An 18,799-nucleotide genomic window follows, 5' to 3' on the forward strand; every position below is an offset into this window, starting at 1 on the left:
ATATAATGTATAGTAAACTTCATTGGTGAGCTGAGGGGACCAGATCATCTCCATGATTACTAAATGATACAAAAGAGGAAAACACTAACTTGTTATCTCGAGAAAATGCTCATCGTTATTTCATAAACCAAGGAAAATAATTATTAGCTGAAAACGTCCGCTCTTGGCTTCCATAGTTTTCATATTTTTAGTTAGTGTTTGGTAATTTAGATTTTAGCTAGTATCTTACTAATGTAACCTTGGAGCTAATGCATATTTAAGGTAGCGRAACTGTYTTTMCTGCATGACCGGTTTCACTTGTTCCCCCATGTTCGTCTTGTATGTCTTCTTGAATGGGTGTTTCTTAACTGGCCCCTCCCCCTTCCCTGAATGTACAGCACCTTGTGAATTTATTTCTGTGAAAGGCGCTATAGAAATACAACTTTACCTACTTTACTTTTAATTACTTATATTTAGTTGTGCTATGTTTATCTTTAAACTATGTTTTTCTATGCTTAACTTTTATCTAGGGTTTTGATACTTTTCTTTCAGCTAACAAATTGTTCCTTTGAGTTTTTAGCAWGTGTTTTGCTCAGCTTTAACAGTTTTTGCTTCTTTGGCATTTTATAATCCAAGTAATTCAGCACTTAGCGATAACTTAATTTATTATATAGGCTTGTATTTTTAGATAACCTTTAAWTTTTGTCTTTGTGTTCTGGCTGACCCTTTTCATTCCTCATCACGTCACATATTTTTATTGTTGGCTCACTGCTAAAAGCTCAGAATCCATCACATCATGCAGTTGGAGTCACAAACAATCACCATCATCCTGCCTGTATCCTTGGTGAGGAGGAGACAGGGGAGAGAACAGCTATCAGCCTGTACATAATGGACAGAGACAAAAAAATAAAAGGATAGATGAGGGGGACAGTAATAAAAGAATAAACACCACCACAGCTTCAGAGAACATTAGAGTTCTCCATTCATCATGAAGACAAGCTGATAAGTAAAAATTTTCATCAGGACTGATGTGACTTCAGTAACTTCAGCATTGTGTTTGCTCACGGTCAGAACTCATTATCCTTCCACTGCTGAGACCAAAGACGATAGTGTTTGGTGTTTATATATATAGCAGAGGAGCCCAAAGTGGGGCCCGCGGGCCAAATTTTGCCCGCCAAGCCATTTGATTTGGCCCACCAACAGTTGCCAAAGTTACAAGGTTGTAAGCTGTTATCCTATGTAGAAACACAGTATTTCCATTGGTCAAATGACTATATAAAAGAGCTGTAGTGAAGGTAGTTTTCATTCATGGTGCTGACTTTATCTTTGATTTATTAGTATTAAACATGAAACATGAAATGACAAGAAATATTTAGAGCAGATTTAACCTCACATGTAGATTTGCACACTTTATAAGGCCACAAAAACTCATATTTTATCAATTTATGAAATGTCCCATGAGCCTTTGCTACTTGAGCATATAGCAGACTTTCACCAAGTGCACAGACTAAAACAAAAGAGGACCATTGCACAGCTTAATCGTTAAAAATAAAGGTTTTTACTTTAAAAAGTATTTGTATTTCTTATATTATATTACTGCATTTGGCCTGCAGCCCCCGATAGATTTTCATTTTGGCCCCCTCGGAGAAAATATTTGGGCACCCCTGATATATAGTGTTAGCAAAATGCCTCATCAACCACTGCAGCTAACTTTAGCACAAAAGAATCACTGGACGTCTCCAAATTGCATTTGATTGATTCATAAAATTGACATAATGTTATTTTTAAGGTTTGACTGAAATCGCTACAACTCTCACGATTTCCCAACAAAAGATGATCCTCGTCTAAAACTGGTGATATGCGCCCCTGTGTGTAGAGCTCAAAGTTTAGCTGCCAAAGAAACTGAATAAAGATGGCCAATAAAACGGACTTCCAGTGGCTTCCTGTGAGTGGGCATTCAGGTCGGAATGAATTCTTTGATTGTGAAAAGACAAGCAGAGCAGCTTGAGTCCAGAAATCACAGAATGTGATGCAACAAGCACAATGAAGGAAATGTTCCCAGATAAGCGTGATAAAGCTGCCACTACGAGGTCAGGCAGGCTCTATCAACAGTTTGCATTTACACTTTTACACGACACGTCCATCAAAACACAGGCGCCAAAAAACAAAAAGACACTTCCCGTTCACCACATCTTTGAGCGTACGAGATGCTGTCTTCATCTGAATCTGAATCAAAAATTTATCAGACCCAGAAAGAAAGGCGGATGAATGGCCTCTAGTTGCCAATGGTAACCAAAGACAGCCAAGAGCATAATCCAGTCTGCAGTGAATGAAGCGGAGACGTGATGCCGCTGAAGATCACCTATTGTCAATGAAAAGAGTGCTCCGGATCAGAACCGCACCAGTCACGACTTCCTCTGCACCGGTGGATCCTCACAACTTGTCTCCTTTACATCATTGTTCTTGTGTAATGGAAAAAGTTATGTAATTTGTGCAACAATGTGTCATTTTTAGACTCAGAGGAAGGGATGATGTGGGTCTGAACACAATGTGTATTAAATATATCCTKATGAAGTCAAACCCACAGCTGAAAGGCGGACAGTCATGTGTTTGCCTGTCTTATGTGTCCGTTAGCAAAATATCTCATGAACCACTCAATGGATTTTAATGAAACTTTCAGGAAATGATCTTTGGACATAAATCTACAACTGATTAATGTTTGGAGTCATACTTATTAAAGATGTCTGTCATGGCCAACTGACGTTAGAAAACACAATAACAGCTGGAACTTATATTTCTCAGATAAGGATACAAAATTCAATATGGCAGCTGAGACTGAACCCCAACATATAACTTGAGCACTAACAGATTCTGAAAGAGTTTTATTTTAATATTTGTCGGCAGCTATTTGGTGCCGACTTTGTCTGTCTGTTAGCAAAATAACTTGTGAACCACATGATGGATTTTAATGAAACTTTCAGAAAATAATCATTGAATGTACCTCTTCATCTCAATAACTTGTGGCGCCAATCCAATTCAGTCAGCTTAACAGAGAATGAGAGTTTGGTGTGGTTGTAGCTGAGAGTCGTTCACAAAAGAGACTACGAGACTTCTCGCGATAAAAAATGAGTGTTCTCCACGTTTGATCAAAACGACAACAGCTGACATATCTCTGGCATGAAACGCAGCGGGCGATTTGCACTCCGAATGAAAAAAAAAAGCGTCGATTTGCGCGCTGTTTGTGATCATTGTACAGGGAAAAATACATAACTGCAAGTTTCTTTCCAAGCTTTTATCTGCATAATTTATTTATTAAAGTGTAAATCTGATGGAGTTTGTGCTGCAGAGCTCATGGCATCACGCGCCCTATGACGTATTTACAGTTCATCTCTCCACCAGATGATGGCACGATCGGACCTGGGCGGACCAAGTAAGGAAGATTTAAAAAAAAAAAAAAAAGTGGGCTGGATTAAAAAAAAATCTTGTTGGAGTCTGCCAATGACAGCTCGAGCTGAGAGTCTGCTCGTACTACAGAGTCACAGCGAGGTCTGTGCGCGCGCCGCGGACTGTTGGGGAGCTGCTGGCGCACACCGAGGGAACTGTCTTTCCCCCCAGCACCGCTCACCGGGAGGGGAAAAAAAATCAGGAGCGCAGGAAGACGCAGAAATCCCGAGAGGACGTCGACTGCAGAGAGACGCAGATAACTCCTCATTCTGGCTTTTAGACTCCTGCTCAGCGCTGCTGGTAATTAAAGGATTACAGTTGCCCACTTCTCCCCCCTCCTCCTCCTCTTCAAAGCCACAAACCTGAGCTGCCAAAGCGCTCTCACCTGCAAGGACACTGCTGCAGCTTGCGCTTCTCCTCACCGGATTATTTTATTCCCAACAGAATAAAAGAAAAGCCATAAAGCAGGCCAACCGACCCCAACATTAAATCAGAGGATTGTTTGTGAAGCTGCTTGGCTGGAGCCTCTTTATGCGCCTTTTCCTCCACTTCTGAGCGCAAAGGGAGCGCTGAGAAATCTGCTCCACTTGTCTTGGACTTGAGACCTGAGCAGGAAGATTTTTGGACTTGGGACTTGACTCGCGCAGCCGAAAAGTGCGTGAGAAATATAAAAGAAAACTACAAACCCAGCCAAAATGCCTCTTGCACAGATCGCGGAGCCATGGCCCACAATGGAGCTGGTGCAGCTGGAAACAGAGGTAATGAAGGAAAATGTGCTCAGATTTTTTTCACTTTTTAGAAGCGAGTTTACAAGTTATTGTTGAGGTTTTTAACACACTCTTGTCATATAAAGTCAAGTTTTATTGGTTTATGTTTTTTTGTTGAGTCTAAAAGATTCAGGGGCAGACAGTTTGTCACCTGTGAAGGACTTTCTCTGTGCAATCCTGACAAAACAAAATTTTATTATATTCTAAATTTAACCCTATCAGTTTAAAATCACTTTTAAAACCTAAAGAACGAAACATTTTGTGATCTGCTTGACTTTATCATCTTGCTTGTCTTGTTCAAACTGATCTGATGACTCCACAGGAAATAGAAGGTGACTTATCAAACAGAAATTACGAGTAATTTTCCTATAATGAACTCAGAACCCATAGAGGTCAGTGAAGAATGAGAGAAAGATTTGTTGTTATAATGCAGCATCATTGTTCAGTTTGTCCCTGAACAAYCTGACTGCTTCTTTATGCACATTGAGCTGTTGTGTTGAGGATTTTTGTTGGGCAGATAGAAGCAACCAGTGGCCCATACTTTATTTGTCAAGTGAATTCACTCCTTTGAATCTTCCTGCTAATTAGGCAGGTAAAGCTATAATGATACCCATGTTTCTTGGGGCTTGATGTGTGCACAGTTTCAGACAATGTTCTCCATTTGCTGAGCTGAGATTCATGAGTTGAGCTTGTTTTTTAATTAATTTATTTGTTGTTTTAATTAGATGAAAGACATTAAAGAGTTAGGGTTTATCTCTCTATCAACTTGAGCGCATGAATGATCTGAAATTGATTTGTGACAGAGGCACATCCAGAAAATTTTAAAAGGGGGGCCAAATGGGGAGGCCACTGAAATTCTAGGGGTGGCACACCAAGACCAAAAGCCATACATGTTAGGAGATTTTTTTAAATGCTGCTGTCAGATATTGACTATTTGGAGAATACTGCAGTGTGGGAGTAGTTACTAGTGGTAGTACCATACTAGGCTGCAACTCTTGGATACTTGTTGACAAGTCAAGGTTTTAATAATTTCTATTAGGGCTGCAGGAAATTTAAGAAAAAAATGGAGTCACACTTTAAGATCTGCTGCCATCGTGCCTTACTTCTTTTTTTTGGGCAAGTTACAAGTATGTTTTTGTCTGTATTGGAGACATTCTTGTTATTTTAAATTGCGTTTTACTGCCTAACATGTTGCCTCTGTGTCTATTAGTTTCTGTCACGCTTTAACATTAGCATTTGTGCTAATCGGGTTTTATCTCTTTTCCTTCAGTTCTCTGCAAATTTGGTCTTTGTCCACTTTTTCGTCAATGCCTTCGTCGTCTTCCTCCTTCATTCGACAGTTCAACAACAACACCTCTGAAAAACGTTGCCCTTAATGTGCCAGATGTTTCAAAACAAAATAAAAGTTTTAGCCTTTTTTGACACAAACCCACCCACGGTCAAAGGAAGCAACCTGTCAAAAATAAAAGCTGTACACAACTATTTAGTTCAATGACTCATGGTGTAGTGGTTTAGTCCCTAAATAACACATTGATTTAATTTACCTCCTTCAACATAACTACTGCGTACACGTACACTGCGATGACGACGCTCAAGCAATATATATCGTACAGCTCTAATTATTGTTTATCAACAAAGATTTAATCCTGGACATGTTTTCTGTCTAAAGTGAGCTTTTAATCATTTTGAGATTAATTAGAGACACACATATATATATATATATATATATATATATATAAACAATACATTGATTACTTTCTGAGATTTTCATTAAAATCAGTCCATTTTTTATGTTAACATAAATGACCGTGAAAGTGTTGTGTGTGTGTGTGTGTGTGTGTGTGTGTGTGTGTGTGTGTGTGTGTGTGTGTGTGTGTGTGTGTGTGGAGGGGGGGGCATGATTTTGCTATATCGTGGGAACCAATTTCCAGAAAAAGACAGCCTCTTGGAGACTGAATGTGCATCGTGGGGACCAATGCCCGGTCCCCACGGGTAGGGATGCTAATTTCGGGTTGGGGGTTTGATTTATGACCAAGATGTGAATTGAGTTTAGGTTAGTTTTAGGATCAGGTAGGTGTGAGGTTAATTTTAGGGTAAATGGTCAGGGTTAGGCTATTGTGATGGAAATCATTATTTTACCTAGACAGAAACACGAGATCCAAGAATAAAAAGTACTTCGTGAAAATGGTCAATAGGATTTATTGCAATTTGCAAGACACACATCATGTCACACAGAGCAGTGGTACAAAATGTGTGCACTGAGGCAGTTTCAAATGCATTTAAACAGAATATTATCCAGACAGACAARAAACATCTCTCTTGGTGCTGAAGCTGGGCCAAGGAGAGAATGATGTTTGATAAAACAGCAACAAGAATGATTACTTCTAACAGATGTTGTCCTGATCTTAAAACACTTTGTCCGAGAGAAAGCAGAAGATAAAGAGTAAAATCATAAAACATGACATTTTAAGGTAAGCAAAAGAGGTCACTGACTCTTGGCCTGAGAAGAAATGTAGGACCTTAAAGGATAATTTATTTTTCCAGGTCAGCTACAAAATTACCAAAAAAAAGAATGGGAGTCAATACACAATCTCCATGGGGATAGAAAAACAAACCTGTGTGTGTGGGAGGGTATAGGAAAAGCTATTGCCCCACTCCCACCCATAGCACCCSTGGTTCATTAGTCTTGACCTTGCTACTAATATCAAGAGTGCTCATTTTCTGGGCACAGAAGTACGTGAGAGTGATGAATGAAAACCTGCACATCGTACAGAAATGGGAAAAAAAAAACTTTGGCTGATTTGAAAAACTGTGTCACCCGTGAAGGAGATTTATTCGCAGACTATTTACAGAATGGTGCAGCATGCGAGTTGGGCGAGTAGCATGTCACAGCAGAACAGATGGTGATAGAGAGCCTGTGAACGGTGCTAAGTTTAAGGCTGTAAAAATAACGAGCCTTCGGTGCATGAAATAATTGCAGCTCCGTATTTGTGTGATTCTTGACAAGGAAAAAAGAGGTGTTTATGTTAAACGACAGCAGAGACAATAAATCCTTATTTCCTGAAATAAAAGACACCAGATTTTGTCTTTAATTTGATCCCATAAACAGCTATTGCCAGTCAGGATGGGATTTTTGCCATTTATCTCTGTCACAAACCCACTAGCCAGCTGCACGTTTTAGTTCCTGATGGCAGCGACAAACGGCTCAGGGTTCAGATTGACTGTGCAGAAAGAGTGAGGCTGTGCCAACGAGCATGTTGTGTGTGTGTTGGGTGGGGTGTGGGGGCTGTCTTTGCTCGGCAAAGAGAGACAAGTCATATGGACAGATGGGATATACGGAGACAGACTTTTGGAATTCTTGGAGAGCAGAAGGTGGAGAGTAAACAAAAACATTCCGATCTACACAAGAAAAATGGTGTGCTGAAGGGGCTAGCAGATGAGAAGCTACTTTCCCTATGACTCAGTGTGTGAGCACAGGTTTACTAATGGGACTCGGCTAAATTGCCTTTTTGTGCTTTATTTAGCGGCAAAGGAAGCAATACCAATGAGCTGTTCAAAAAATATATATTTGTTCGCTTGGAGCCCTTTTATTCAACACATGGTCCCATCTGCTGGGAATGAACTTGCTTTCAGCAAATCACCTTTGATAAATGAGCAACTACAATTATCCTGTTCCTGTCAAACAGAGCCACATGGTCTGGTTTCACCCACATCATTCTCTCTTAACAAGTTAAGTCTGGTTTGTTAGAAGTTCTGAACCAGGCAGATGTTTCCAGTGAAGAGTTCCAAAAATCCAAATTCATTCAAATCAATTCAGTGCCAAATGGTAACATTAAAAGTGAACATYGCACAGAAAACACGTTTATGTTGTGGCCACATAGCAGAAAAACAGCTAGTCTACTTCAGCAAACAAAAATGGCTATAACTCTTATCAGTCTTACAGATTTTGAACTAACCTTTAATTTAGCTGAATCATACCCAACACATTTAATAGAGCTACACATCTTGTGAGATCTCACAGTATAACTTAAGATTGCACATAAATTTATTATAAGGTTTAATAAAAATGGCTAAAACTTGATCCCATTTACGGTGTTTTCAGTTTAAAGCTAAAAAGGTAATGGGCAATATTCATCCCTTCAAAAAATGTGAGACTTTTAAGTTGGGATGGTGTTTGTTTTATTTTAAAAAAATAGAYAATTTGCATTTCCTACAAAATATTGTGTGAATGGCTAATGTCATTTTCCCCCAAAGCTGCTAAAGAAGCAAAACATGCTAAAATTAGCAGAAAATTAGCTAAAATGGAGCTTAAAAAGCTGAAATTAGCACAAAGACACAAAAAGAGTGTTGTTTGAATTAAAAAGTAAGAAGATGAAATTAATGTGAATTTAGATGAAGAAAGCTGCAATTAGCTGAAAATGGCTACAAGTAGCTAAAAAAGGAAAAAACAGCTACAACTAGCAGAAGTCAGACAGAAGCATAAAAAGCATAAATTAACAGAAAGAAGCTCCTGAAAGGAGCAGAAGGATAGCTGAAAAAGCAGAATAAAGCTAACATTTCTTAAAAAAGAAATTGAAGGAAGCTGAATTTGATGGGAAAAAAACAGAACCAGAACTAAATGTYAAAAGTGCAGTAAAGAATTATAAACATTTTGAAGGGTTTGTGGCTCCATTTATTTTCAATGAGGAAAAAAATTGACAGAGGAAGCTAGGTAGTTGAAAAAGTATAAGTTGCTGAAATACCAAAAGCACATACGGCATAAATGAGCTGGATGTTTTGATATATGAATTGTTGAAAAGTTAGATGCCAAAAAACTTAAAGGAAAATGGATKATTTCATCGGTGTGAATGCTATCGAGCATTTACACAATAAAAACGTATAACTGTTAGTACAACAAAGTGAATTCGCAGTTTAATGGGACAAATCTGTTCCCCTCAACAAGTAACTTCCAAATATGGGCGTCTTTCCTGGCTTTAGTCCAAACTCTAGCAATGATTGACAGTAAATCACCTGGTTCTGTTAGTTCATATCAGGCCAGCCTTATGCAGATCAATGGTTTCCTTGATCTTTGGTTCACTCAGCCGGAGCTTCATGCCGACGTGGGGYGAGCGGCTTCTTTTTGTTGTTTGATAGCAGCAGTCTGTAAATTCCCACAAGCTGACAGAGATTTTAATACAGCTCATCTTTGGACATAAACGGTCCCAAGATGTGTGTGTGGGTGAGGTGGAGCACAACGAAAAGTAAAAGTGTGTGCTGTGCATCAAGAGCACTCAAGTACGGAGCAGGATCACACAGGCCTGGGAGGAGAGAGGAGAAAGTAGGGTGAATGATTGGAATGTGCGCCACGGTGGGTGTGGTCAGCAGTGCACAGTCAGGTTACCTGTGTGTGTGTGTGAAGTTCACCTGCGTGCCTCCGTGTGAGCCACCTGAGCAGAGCTGTGGGAGTGGAGGAGGGGTTGTTAACACAACTCACTCCTTGATAGGTGCCCTGTGAGTTCTCCTTCCTCTTGACTTTTCGAGTTAAAGGTTAATCTGTCGGTGTGATGGTGTCRAGTCGTACCGGCAGGAAGTGGAGCAAAGTTGGTGTTGATCCCCGGTTTCAGTCTTTACATGTTCTTTTTTGGTTTCTTTTGTTTGTGTGAAATCCTTCTAAAAAATTACAACAAATCGAACATTTTTTACCCTCCCCCCCTTTTTTTTCTGGCATTTCCCAGAATCTGCCAATAGTAGTTGACACATTAGATTAGAGGAATTTCATCGGATCACATTAGCGTGAGAGAGGGAATAAATAATGGGTTTTGTATTTCTTAGTTGCCTAGTTACAACGCAGCGCTGCTCTAATCGCCGTGTTAAAACATTGATTTATCCGCCGAATACATACAAAGGGCCACTTCTCTGAAATTGTCTGATCATGCTGGAATCCCCAGAAGGGCAAAAAAAAAAGTTAGGTGTACTTTTTGGACCAATCTTTACATATTTTTAACACAATCATTCATACTATTCTTGTTTATCTCTGTTAGCAAATGATCACAAGAACCATTGGGCAGATTTTAATGGTGCTTTCAGTTAATCACTGGATCTTCATCAACAACTAATTAATCTTTGGAGTCAGTCCAATTCAAGATGGTCAATACAGCTAATTGACATTAGCCAACACAAACTGAATACAACTTAGTCACATACTGAGCTCAAATTGGATGTGGTAGTAAATGAGAGTTGGCAGGCAATATTGATTTATTAATGACTGGGTGTATTTATGTGGTTTTTTGTCATGAAGTGTGCGTTTGCTCTCATGGAGGAAGTCCATTCTGGTGAAGGAAATTCTGTAATTGATTAATTGAATGTTAGATGCAGTTTTGTATTTTATACTTTCTGATCATTGCAGCTTTAAGGCCATAACAGAACAAGAGTTGGTGTGTGTCTTATCGTGTTCTTTCTTTAGCCTAAACAAGAATGAGTTACGTTCTGACGTCTGACGTAAAAACTAATACCTCCTTGGGTGTAACCAGGAAGAGATGTACATTATAAGGTTGGCTCATTTTTATAATAGAAGGAAGCTGTTAGTGTGTTGCAGTCTCTCTGCTCAGAGCAGGGCAGCTGTGTTTTGTTTGGGTTTTCTTGATATGAGCTCAAGGRCTTACGCTGTGGTCTGACTGCTGTGTGAACCTGATTCGAGTCAAATATTGAAAATACAGTTTTAAGAATAAATCCAGCTGATTCCTGTTTATTCAGACACACCATTTTGAACAACACATATTTTCTTACACTGGCATATAAAACATTCAGACTTAAGATTTCCACCTCCTGATTGCTTCTGTAAACACAGCCACCTGTGCACATGTGAAAGAGTCAAAATTAGATCAACGTGTGTCGGAAAGTTAATTGAGGTGGGAAGACTTTGATTGAATTTGCAAGTCAGGCTGATCATTAAAACACCCACTCACCCCGAATTCCCTTAAATGAGCTCTTCTTAAACACTGACTTTAAACTTAACCTCTGCTTTAAATTGTTCCTGTTTCTGATTTTTTGTTTCTCTCAGCTTGCATGATGAGTCTATTTCTGACTGAATCAATCCCGTTCCTTTCCTTGAGATGCTGTCTAAAGTCCCACGTATTCACACCTGAAACATTTGGTCCCCTTGAAACGGACCAGAGTTTTTTTCCCCTGTTGGTCTGGACCTTTTATGCAGGTGTGAATACACATGCAAATCCTGGTGTGGATTAAACAACCGGACCAAGGCCCATTTTTGAGGTGGTCCTGGTCCACTTCCAAATGAACTCTGGTGCGGTTTGCTTCTGGTGTGAATACAGACCGGCCTTGAACTGAACCATACAGGAAACATGCACCTTTTTGGACTTCACGGGCCACAGTGGCTGAGCAACATTAGCCCTCCAGTGTTGTTAATGCTAACATTATGCTACAAACAATGGGCCTCATGCAAGAACCGTTCGTACGCACAGATTTGTTCTTAAGTTGTGCGTACGAGTGATTTAGGAGAATTTGTGGCATTCACCAATGTTTTCGTATTCTAAGATTTTTTTCAGATACGAACAAAATTCACGAGTGGTCCAGACCTGTCGTATATTTTACCAGCAGTCAGTCTGCTGTTATCCAGATAGATTTTCCTCCCTAATAACTTTATATTTCGTTAGTTTGAAGATATTTTTGAGTTGAAAATAAATTACACTCCATGATTATCTTGACAATATGCTATTCTGCTTGAATTAGTTATAATTTTAAATGTAATAATTTAGACTAACAATATAAATTGTCCATCCGCCCGTTTTCTGTCGCTTATCCGGGATCAGGTCGCAGGGGCAGCAGTAGAGAGACCCCGCTCTCCCCAGTGACACCCTCCAAGTCCTGGGGGACTCCAAGACGTTCCCAAGCCAGATGGGATACATAATCCCTCCAGCGAGTCCTAGATGTTCTCCAAAGTGCCAGACATATTTTGAAAACATTTTAAAATGCTTATTTCAGACCCGCATCTGAGACCACCTGCGGCCGCTCGGGGGTGGTGGTGGTAGTGTGGGGGGTGGGGGGGGGTGTACGGTGCGCAGCGCTGTATCTTCTGAATAAATGAAAATAATTTAACACAGTTGTTTATACTATTAGCAGGTCCTTTTATTCCACAGCTGACCTGCTAAAAATGACAGATTTTCTTTTCTGGATCTCTGACAGACGGACTTCAATCTCTGAACTCGTAATGTTCTTCTTTTTAGTTTTCGCTGTCATTTTCATGAATGYACACTTCCTTGTATCTGAGGCAGGAAACATAGCCTTATATGGTGTTTTTGGGGTGGTAATTATACTAATCTCCTCTTGCGTGCACGAGCAGCTGCATATGAACAGGTGGAATTTACGCAGCTCATTTACACACTTTTCCTGAAGATTGAAGAGTTTGTTGAATCTGACGTGACATGTTCYTARGAACCCTTTGTACAAACAAAAGTAAGAGAAATTTAGGAGAAGAATACGAACATGTTCTTGCATGAGGCCCATTGAGCTGCTGTGGGTCAGAGAATGCGGAGCATCTTGTCTCCTTTAGGTTGCGGCACACATTTGTCCCGCCCCCGTCATTTATGTCCAGTGGGAGCAATGGCCATCACCTGCGTGGCTTTGTTTATAAATTATAGTCCACTTGCAAAAAGCACAATGTGAATGCAAACCACACCAAAGGAAAAAAATAAAGTCCGCTATTTGGATCGGATTAAACAAGTGGACCAAAGACTTCCCTGGTGTGAAAACACCCTTATTTGTTAAATTAAAGTGAAGCACACATCCAGAATAAATACATTTCTTATAACTAGAGTGGAACACAATTGTGAGGCGAGGTGCAAATAACACAGCAGTGTGTTAACAGTAAGAGTGAACTAGAACTGTTATTTTTCTCCCATCCCTGACATATATAACATTGAATCAGCTCTGCTGTCTGTATCTCAACTCTCGGTTTGATGTTTAATGTTTCTGCTTGTCTTTGTGTTGACTGCCTGTCTCGTTCTGAGCAATCTAAAGGAAGAGGAAGCAGACACGGAGGATGTGAACAACATCAGGGTCGCCTTTCTGTTATGGACAAAAAAGTAAAAAGCAGGAAAAAAGGGGTGGAGAGCAGGAAGGTTGTTTAACCCTCTGTTGCCGTTTATTTAAAATGATCCATGAGGCTTTAGTTTTAGAACTGAGGCCTCATGGGTCATTGTGACCCAAGGACAGCAGGACGGGTAACTCGTCCTTCCACTGGGCTGCAGTGCTCTGGACTCAGGAGGGCTTCTGTAATAATTAGAATTCATGTGTCAGCAGTTTCATCTTGAAATAAGTCGTTCTGGTCACTTTACATTGGCGATGAGCCATTTGTTGGCTAGTGACAATGATTTGCATCTTGCTTGTTTCCTGTTTGCAACAGCCTCTAAAACTTAGATGTGAGAGTATAAACACGAATAAGTGATCTGAAACAAACAAACAAAAACTTGTAAAGTTGTACTTCAGAAAATGTATGTTCCATTTGGGCTCGGCGATATTCCTGAAAAATGTATCACGTCGATATCGATAATTATTGAATAGGGTTTTTTTTTAACCTATATGAAATAAAGACGAGAAGATAAAAAAGGCTGATAGTGATGTAACTTCCTCTTGAGCTGTTGCGCTCATTTTCTCCTTTTGCTCTACATCGTTCTTTTTTATTTTTAAGCAGTTATGAGGCATGATGATGAAATATAAATCTGCTGCTGCTCATGTTACTCAACAGGCTGTTGCTAGCTTACCAAAGAGTCAGTGAGTAAGTGAGTTTAATGCCACCAACCTTGTCAGCTGGGCTTTATCAACTGGTTAGTTTCAGGAGCTGTTAATGTAGTAAACGTTGTGTGCATCAAGGTGACCACAGTTATTTTGGGAGCCAGAGGAAGCCAAATAAAGAATAAATTCTGCCGGCTTGGATAAAGGAGGTGAGAAGTGATTTTGCAGCCACAGACGTTATTTTGCTACAGACAGACCAGTCCCGTTCTGTCTGTGATTTTTATTTAAATTTCATAAACTTTTGTAAGTTACATTTTTGACATTCTATCAAACATATTTTCTATTGATATTGAACATGTGTTTATCACGAGATATATCATTTTTATCATCCAGCCCTACGTTCCATACTGTCCATACCCAACTGTTCCCAGTTTGAGAACCTCTGCGATAAATGATAAATGGCTGTCTGTCTGGCTTGTCCTGCTACACAAGTACAATTATTATTTATCAGAAGTACGTTTATAAGTTTTGGGGAGAATTATGTGGGTTTTTTATTATTTTTATTTTTTTATTATTTTATTTTTTTTGTTTTTTTCTTTGTAGCCGATTGGAACCAAACCTGCTCAAATGAACTGGCCGTGCCTGTTTTAGTCCTTATGTTGCATTCAGTTTTGATGTGATTTTTTTTTTTGTATTTTACATATTTTTCTTCTTCAGTTTTGTTCAAAATAAAAATCCAGCCTCCTGGTTTGAAATGCAAACCCAACTCCATGCTGTGGCATTATAACTTTTAATAAAGACTTTATTTTTTTAATAATCAAGGAGTATTAATTGGACATCATCATTAGTTATGTGATATTTAGATTCACATTGTAAACTGGTCGCTTCCAAACTAGCTTTGATTTAATCACATCCTTTTTTCCCCAACATCCTATTTTTGTTGTGTGCAACCAAACAAAAAGCAATCTCATAATTTCATCCGAGTCAAATTGCGTGTTCAAAATCCACAACAGCCATGAGTAGCACATTGTTTTACAAATAACTGTGATTAGCCTTTTCAAAGAGGTTTACCTGCTGGGGAATGGACAAAGGATGTGCTTTTCTGCGGGAGCCTCACATTATTAGGTTTGCCTGTAGAGGAGCAAAGTGGACTGCTGCCACCCACACAGTCTTGCAAATATTCTCTAGTATCTCTCTTTTTTTTCCACTTTCCTACACAGACAAATGTGGTACATGTGCTGTCACAAACACTCATTGTTTTCACGTCTGTTTTCTTGACAGAATGGGCAGAGCACTGCTGAGGATGGAGTCACAACTGCTGTCAAGGTATGTGAAATCTCTGGAACGGTGACACACGAACAAAAGACATCAAGACACAAATCCTCCAAATGAAACTGAAAACTTAGACACACCTGCAGTTTGACTCTCGTACTTTTCTGTGAAGCTGAGCACCTGAAAGTGAATTTTATGTCTCGTAATCATCTATTTGGGCCATTTTCTTGTCTGCGATGTGTCATATGCTTACATTTGTGTGCTGATTGATTCACGCTGGAGCTGAGTCCTCTGAGGGAATCGGCCGGCCACTGTTTAATGTGTTGAACAGTGTCTGAGTGAGGCTGATCGAGCGGCTCTCTGCCCCACAATGTGTTTACATCAAAGCAGAAAGGCCGTAATGCAGAGAGTGTGACCTCACCTGACCTGCTTACATGCAAACAAATCCTACAGAGCAAACTGTGTGCCACCTGGCTCTTGCAAAATCCCATTGAAAATCCYTCTTTCACTCTCTAGTGTGGCCTCTGTGCGTCTTTGTCCAAGCTTGAAACAGGATCCCGCTCCCTTCTGAACTCTGTTACTGTCCAGTCATGCAGCAGAGGAAAAGGGAAACGCTCGTTCCTCTTGCTGTCCACTGCTTCCTTTATTTCTGGCCTTGTTCTCGAGGGAGAAGTCTTTGGAAGAGCTTGTCATCTCTTCTTTCCTCTCAGAACAATGTGCTGTGACTGAAGGAGAACGGAGCGCACTGGAAAAGGGGGAAAACATGCAAAATGTTTCAGTCAAGAAGTTTTCCAATGGTAATGATATGCTAAATGCCTTTGACCAGCCTGGTGCCTTTAGGCCACATCTGAATGGGCTGGGACTGTAGGAGACTAGTTTAAAAATACGAAAAAAATAAGCAAATTTTCTGCTGAGGTCTCATTTATTGTTTGCTCAGGGCTGCTCCGTGGCATAGACAGTATAGGCAAATGCTAAGGCCACTGTCCATCTAAAGGGCACCACAAATCGGGGACAAAACAAATATATTTTATAACATTTTTTGAATATATTTGATTTAGTTTTTAGAATAATAACTGCTCTTTTAAGTTTATGAAGGTAACTTGTTCTGTAGGTTTCTCAGCTGCTTTGTTACTACATGAGGTGTTATATGGTACAGATTATATTTTGTTAAAAGTATCTTGTGATGCAATCAGGACTAACTACTGGTGATCAGTGTGTAAATATAAAACAAAATAAGGATAATAGAAGTTTCAGTTATGATCTCACATAAAGTTCAGGTTTTCAGTGTTCTTACTTCATTAAATACAGATTTTATGTTGTTTTAATAATCCCAAGAATTTAGTAAAATGCTCTTCAAATGGGTGAAAATTCACAATTAATTTTTTTACAAAATTGTCTGGGGGAGTATACTGTAAAACAGCAATTATGCTGAGTCAGGCTTGATTTTTCGTAATCTTTTCCTGTTAAATCAAAATCAACACCCCTGGACCCTCCTAGAACTGCTTCACTCCACAGCTGCTCATTAACATAAACAGGTGTTCCTCTTTGCTGTTAGCAGATGTTGGCAGGCATGAGGCAGACTTCTGATATTCTGTTTCAAATGAATTATATTGTCAGCTATTTTAATAGAAATGCCTGGTTTCTAAAGATATAAAATAATTTCAAAGACGCAACTATTTAAATTGTAAATGTAATGTATGTCAATTGACAGTGAGATTTAGAAAATTGCACAGGGGGACCACGTGAAATTTTGCCCAGGGAGCCACATTAGCTGGGACCGGCCCTGGTTTGCACCCAAGTGACCAGTGAACCTCTCAACCACATTTTGAGAGACCAATTTTTGAAAATCTTAGCCTAGTTTGATATAAAAATGAGGAAAAGGCAAAATAATTTTTTTCTTGATACAAACTAACTCATCATAAACAAACACTTTATTTTTCCAAGACAGCATTTACAATGCAAATCTTACTGACGCTCACATTTATAAATATTCTTTTTATGGGTTCTTTGCACAGTTGGTCAACCTCTTCACATCAAGAAATTTGCTGTAATTGTTAACGAAGAAAATGTGACAAAACATAACATGTTAAGAAATGTACTGTCTGTATGCAATAATAAACTGGTTTTATTATGACAGAAACCAGGTCAATAGAAAATGCAGAGAAACCTGAGTAGAGTTGTGATCATCCACATTTTGTGCTAATGACTTGTGCAGRGTTTCAGTAACCTGATCTTTTTAAGAGTGGAAATCTTTTTAATTGGCTTATCTTTTTTTTCTGATCTGGACTGTGATTTAGCAGATTTTGTGCCTATGCTTCTCGGAACAAGCGCTGTGTGACTTCAGAATATATGATCTTGTTCACGTGATGAGATTAGGTCACCAGTCTCTAAATAACCTCAGAAAATGTTCATCACACTGTGATAATGTGGGGGTGGGAGTAAGACCTCGTCCCCAGACACCACGCTGGCAGGGCAGTTGTAACTGGACGCTGCAGCGATCGATATCAAGCTGCTGCTTAAATTCTGAGAATCTGATAATGGCTGCTGTTATCTACTTCAGCTCAGCCAGGGGAGATACCTGGCTCCAGCAGAGCTAATGGGACGGAGCGGGGTTAGAGGCAACAGCTGAGCACATTAAAGCAGAACGATGGCTTAAAACAAGTTGTCCACTTTAAGGTTTGTTTGTGTGCATAAGTTTGGGATGCAGAGAGGTTAATCCTCTGTCACTGCTAAAAAAAAAAAAGTTTGTCTCCTGATGCATGTTTGCATATTGTAGGGAAATAAATACCTAAATGTGAATTTATGTTTATTTCTTGCTTCTTAGGATGAAATAGGTTAAATTCATGATGGTGTGAGTGTGGGAGAAAATGAAAACACTTCACAATTTAAAAGCTTGTAATTGTCTTCTGATGACCTTTTATTAGTATTTTATATTATGAAAGGATTGTTGGCAAGCACATCTGTACAAAGTTGCTATTCCAGTTTGTTGAGGTTTGACAACATTCATTAATGCACAAAACTCTTTAATGTCTGTTCAAAGCTTTTGAATCAGGTTCAGGGTTTTATCCAATTTTCACTGGTTTTGTCTTGTCAGAGGAAAAATGACATTGCCCTTTTTTATGATTTCACAGTGCATGTTTATGCTAGGGCTGCAAAAAATTTGGATTTGGGTCATGTTTGCCTGCAGTGTGAACGTAGCCTATGATTTTTTTTGGGGGGTAACCTTGCAATGTACAATGTGATATGAAAAATTGCAGGAGTTTTCAACAATCGAGTTAAATAACGCTTTGTTATGTTGTCATCCTGTTGAGGATGAACGTGCACTGATCTGCACACTCTTTCTGTGGTTTTTACAAGTATGTTTTGTCTGAATTTGAGTTATTCTGGTCTTTTATTGCTTTAATTGTGCTGGTATCTGAGATTATGTTTCCTTCTTTCATGCGCAAATGTGATTTGCTTTTTACCTATAAATAAACCTAGCATGTAGCCTCTGTCTCTTAGTTTCTGTTTTTCATAGCAGTCATGCTAAACAGTGTTTTCTCTTTTCCTCCTGGTTTTCATCAAGATCCTTGTCGTCTTTCACTGATGACAGTTCTCTGAAAACCACT

At 39.3% G+C, this 18,799-nt stretch overlaps 1 protein-coding gene across 2 annotated transcripts in view; it reads left to right on the top strand.

Moving 5' to 3' along the window:
• The first annotated feature begins 3,438 nt into the window (after positions 1 to 3,438).
• LOC106533968 (ribosomal protein S6 kinase 2 alpha) overlaps positions 3,439 to 18,799 on the top strand; it is a 50,444-nt gene continuing 35,083 nt past the window's right edge. The window contains exons 1-2 of one of the 2 annotated variants that reach the window (XM_014030455.1): positions 3,439 to 4,181; positions 15,201 to 15,245. In XM_014030455.1, the coding sequence (XP_013885909.1) occupies positions 4,119 to 4,181; positions 15,201 to 15,245 (108 nt within the window). In that variant the 5' untranslated portion in view covers positions 3,439 to 4,118. The remainder of the gene's footprint in view (positions 4,182 to 15,200; positions 15,246 to 18,799) is intronic. The other variant, XM_014030454.1, reaches the window with a different exon arrangement.

This window comes from Austrofundulus limnaeus, unplaced genomic scaffold (genome assembly GCF_001266775.1).
Source record: "Austrofundulus limnaeus strain Quisiro unplaced genomic scaffold, Austrofundulus_limnaeus-1.0 Scaffold1064, whole genome shotgun sequence".
Lineage (NCBI taxonomy): Eukaryota > Metazoa > Chordata > Actinopteri > Cyprinodontiformes > Rivulidae > Austrofundulus > Austrofundulus limnaeus.